This window comes from Marmota marmota, unplaced genomic scaffold, assembly GCF_001458135.2.
Source record: "Marmota marmota marmota unplaced genomic scaffold, marMar, whole genome shotgun sequence".
Taxonomy (NCBI): Eukaryota; Metazoa; Chordata; class Mammalia; order Rodentia; family Sciuridae; genus Marmota; species Marmota marmota.
In genome coordinates this window covers 8,748,375-8,753,126 of record NW_026000020.1, presented here as the reverse complement: position 1 = coordinate 8,753,126, position 4,752 = coordinate 8,748,375, and the positions used below count along the sequence as shown (strand labels likewise).

The 4,752-nt window shown below is 44.2% G+C and overlaps 1 protein-coding gene and 1 pseudogene across 1 annotated transcript in view; both read left to right on the top strand.

The window, feature by feature from the left end:
* The first annotated feature begins 413 nt into the window (after nucleotides 1-413).
* Nucleotides 414-508, top strand: LOC125618871 (annotated as a pseudogene).
* Nucleotides 509-1,880: 1,372 nt separating this feature from the next.
* The window catches only part of Zc3h8 (zinc finger CCCH-type containing 8), a 33,355-nt gene continuing 30,483 nt past the window's right edge, over nucleotides 1,881-4,752 (top strand). The window contains exons 1-2 of the mRNA XM_048810406.1: nucleotides 1,881-1,899; nucleotides 4,009-4,112. Of these exons, the coding sequence (XP_048666363.1) occupies nucleotides 1,881-1,899; nucleotides 4,009-4,112 (123 nt within the window). The remainder of the gene's footprint in view (nucleotides 1,900-4,008; nucleotides 4,113-4,752) is intronic.

The following is a 4,752-nucleotide window of genomic DNA, read 5'->3' as shown; positions in this document are numbered from 1 at the left end:
ACCTTGAGATTCCTTATTTTAGATACAGAGGGGTTTTCTTTTTTGGGTGCTGGAGATTGAACCTTTCTTTACCTATTAATTCACTGACCTGAGGAACCCTATGTGGCCAAACGACAGTCTCCTCTTCAAGCTTAGCGGAAAGATCATCTTGTCCCTTGATGGAATCATTTCTTCTTTTGGCACTGATGACTCCAGACCAGTGGATCTCAACCAATGATGATTTTGCTCCCTCTGAGTACATTTGGAACTGTGTGTGTCACAACTGGGGAGCAGGTGCTACTGACATCTAGTGGTGGAAACTGGGGATGTTGCTGAACAACCTACCATCCTACAATGCTCAGGACTGTCCCCCATAACAAAGGATTATCTCATGCCAAATGACAATAATGCTGAGGCTGAAAACCCCTGCTCTAGTGCTCACTTCAGCAGCACAGATACTAAAACTGGAACGACACAGGGAAGACTAGCATGGCCCCTGCTCAAGGACGACATTCCATTTTTTTTTTTTAAAGAGAGAAACGGGGGGTGGGGAACCCTGCTCTAAATCAGCAAAGCTCAAATTGTGGGGACAGGTGGTAAATTTTTTTCAAGGGCATCACTAGGGATTATGTGAAGAGGATCTATTCTCATTTACACCCCTTAATGCCCAGAGCCATAAATCCTGGCGATGGGAGAAACGGCACCATTTATTGATGATTGCTTATTTGTAGCACATGTCCACAAGGTATTGCACCTAGCTGTCCCACCATTTTCTTATGTCAGCTATTTTTATTTTTTGCTAAAATACATGATATAAAATTTGCCATTTCAACCATATTTAAGTGCTTAATTCAGTGGTATTATGTTCATACTCTTGTACAATCATCACTATTATCTATTTCCAAACATTTTCATCACCCTAAACAGAAACTCTGAGACCATTAAGTAATAATTTACTATTCCCCTCCCCCTGCAATCCCTGGTAATTCCTAATTTACTATCCCTCTCTATAAATTCGTCTATTTTAGGTATTTGAGTGGAATACTGCAGTATTTGTCCTTTAGAGTCTGGCTTACTTCACTTAGCTTACTGTTCTCAAGGTTCAGCCACATGATATAACCATTCTTTTTGGGGGGTGGTAAATAATGTCCCATTTTATGTCTATATCACACTTTGTTTATCCATTCATCAGTGGATGGAGATTGGGGATGTTTCCACTGCTTGGCTGTTATAAAAAATGCTGCAGTGGTACAGCACTTGTCTCTCACATGTGAGGCACTGGGTTCAATCCTCAGCACCACATAAAAAATAAATAAATCAATCAAATAAAGGTATTGTCTACAAGTAAAAATTTTTTTTAAATTCTGCAGTGAACATAAGTATACAAATAAGCTTGAGTCCTTGCTTTAATGTTTTGGTTGTACACCTGGGAGTGAAATTGCTGGGCCATATGCTAATTTTATATTTAGCCAGCTGCTTTGTACTTAGCGAGTGATCATCACTTATCTATGGCTGTAGAGCAAATTATCCCAAAACTCTAGCTTTATTCAGTAGGCATTTATATACTACTATTCTCTGTGGGTCAGGAATCTGGGAGCTACTTAGCTGGGTAGTTCTTTCCCAGGCTCCTCGTGAGGTTGCAGGGGTGATGTCTTCTGGCTCGTCCAGCTCTGGAAGATGCTTCCTAGGTGCCTCACTTGCATTGCCAGCTCCCCAAGGCTGCATGAGAATTTCATGACATGGTGACTGACTTTTCCCCAGGCCAGTGACTTGAGAAAGTAAGGCAGAAAATGCACTGGTTCTTCAGACCTGGCCTGAGGAATCAGGCACCATGCCTTTTCCACGCTGTGTTTGTTAGGAGTCTGTCAGGGAATCTAGTCCACATTTTAGGACAGGGGACTATGAGTTCAGCTTTCAAAGGTAAAAATGCTAAAGAGTTTGTGAACATAGTTTATATCTACCACATCATTCATTTCAATATTTTATTTTTTATTTCTAGAAGTTCTATTTGATTTTTTCCCAATTCCTCTGTCACTTTTTATAATTTCCTTTTAACCAGTTACTTTAAAACTTAGTGGCCCTCAACAGCAGTCATTTACTTAGCTCACAATCCTGTGGGTTAGTCATTTAGACTGAGGCCATCTGGATGGAACTGTACTCCATCATGTGTCCTGGATAGCTGTGTACTGGTCAGGTGGCTTAGCTTTTTTGTGATTTGCTGGCTGCCGCAGTCCGGCTGCAGGGGGGGGTGGTGACGAGCAATTTGTGTAGATTGATACAGCAGGAGTGGGAGCCCTTTATTGTAGGACAACAGAGGTATTTATACATTCCACACAGCTTATCTTAATTAGGATAAACTAGATACAGCAGTCAACCAATAAGAAATCTCCACACTTAATGGCTCGCTGGCGCCACCTCACAAACCACTCCCCCTGGTAAAATACCAGGCGCCATCCTGACTTGTTTACACATTTACTGCATCCTATTAGCTAAATTCAACACGGTTTGAGGGCTGGGGAAATAGCTCAGTTGGTAAAGTGCTTGCCTTGCATGTACTAAGGCCCTGGGTTCTAATCTCCACTCAACCCCCACACACGCACAAACCTCAGCTCAGTTTGGAGAGGAGGTGAGATAGATTCCACCTTTTTTAGAGAGGAACTGCAAAGTCAAATTGCAGAGGATGTGGATACAGGGAAGGCTGGAGAACTTGAGGAATTTTTGGAATCAATTTGACTCATATGTAGGTGATCTTTTATATTGTCTTTGTCTGAAAATGCTAGTATCTGATGCCTTTGCAGGTCCAATTTTTCTTTGGGGGTGTTTGTGCTGTTTTTACTTTTTCCCATTAATCTGTTTTCCTTCTGTGTCCAATTATCTTTTGCTGTATACTGGACATTTTTTACATGGAAAAGTATGTATGACAATAATTTGAGCTGCATCATATAGTGCTTTCCTGTAAAGGGAAGGATGCCTCTCGTGTTTAATCACCTTAAAATTTTTCTTAATTTTTAGTAATGATTCAAGTACAAAAAGGTGATTGTCTATACCATCAACAATGGGGAAAATTAGAACTTCCCTGGGGAAGATGCTTGGCTTCAAATAATCTCCCTCACTCTTGTATGGACCCTGATTTGTGTCAGGAATCAGCCCCTTCAATTACAGCATCAAGTCAGGTTCTGTCATTGGGCCAATCAATAGCTCCTTCCTGTGGAAGAGATTTCAAGACTGAGCCCAAATCCACCGCTTTTAAGAAGCCATCCCAAGTGAATGTGCTTTTTTCCCTCTTTTGAATCCTCTTAGCACTTGGTACTCTAATGAACTTTCCTGCCTCAGTTATTTATGTACTTGTTTCAATTGTAGAGACCCTGCAAATGTATTACCTTTAATTAATTCTGTTTATTTCTCTAAAAAAAAAATGTGTATGGTATAGTACTTATTGTAGCAGAGCAATTTGAGGCGGCATTTTTTAAAACAAGATTATTTCCCTGAAATTTTTTTTCCTTAGAGCTACTTCCTGCTTCCATTCCAACCATTCACTATTCCTTTTTAAAAAAATTAACACTTTTTTTAATATTTTTTTTTTAGTTGTAGTTGGAAAACATGCCTTTATTTATTTATTTTTATGTGGTGCTGAGGATGGAACCTCAAGCGCTTTACCGCTGAGCCCCAGCCCCTCCCTATTCCTTGTTTAAAAAAAAAAAAAGATAATTCTTAAGTTCTTTATTTTCTTTGTGGATGGACACAATACCTTTATTTTATCTATCTTTATGTGTTGCTGAGGTTGGAACCCAGGGCCTCGCACGTGCTAGGTGAGCCCAGCCCAGTGTCCCCAAGCTCCTGAAGCCCTCGGCAGTGCCGCCTCTCCCCAGTTCTACTGGTGGCCGACTCAAGCCAAGGAAGGCGGACGCCTTGGAAGAGGGCGAATCCTGCGAGATCCCGGCCCTTTGTCCCACTGCGCCCCAAAAGCCTTCTGCGCGTCTGACCCCCGAAGGTGGAGATTTGAGACAAAGTTCTCTTTTCCTTAAACAGGGCCTAAAGTTCAGCCCTCTCGCATCGCGCCTGCTGGGCTGCAGACGGTGGGAGCCTTCCTTCTGGTGGCACTGCCCCACTCAGCTGCGCTGGGGTGGAGTCAGGTACCAGTATTTCCCTTTTTCCCCCTTTCTTTTCTTTTGGTGCTGGAGACTAGACCCAGGACACTCAACCGCTGAGCCACATCCCCAGCCCTTTTTATTTGAGACAAGGTCTTGCTAAGTTGCTGAGGCTGGCTTTGAACTCGCCATCCTCCGGCCTCAGCCTCCAGAGCCGCTCGGATGACAGCTGCGCGCCACCACATCAGGCTCAGAACTGATATTTCTAAGAAACGGTAACGAAGTGCACAAGTGTTAGCTAGTGCTACCATTCCTTAGAAACCCCGTGACCATGGCCGAAAAGTTCTCACTAACGTAGAAAAAAGAACCCTACCAATTAAGTTCCAGAACCCGTGCAGACTGCCGCGGTAACAGTGAAGACGCAGGGAAAGCTGCGCATGCGCAGCCCGGGACAGGACGCGCGGAGGTGGCGCGCGTGCGCAGTCACGGCGGGCGGAGGGGCGCGTGCGCGGTCTCGGGACGGCGTGCGGGGGGCGGGGCCCTGCGTCCCGTGGCGCGACCTGGATTGCTGCGCTGATGCGCGCTCTGGCTACCCTGGTCGGCCGGATGCGCTAAGAGAGGCCGCCTGCTTGGGTCATGGATTTGACGATCTTTTGCCAAAACCCCCGACCGCCTCGGACCAAAA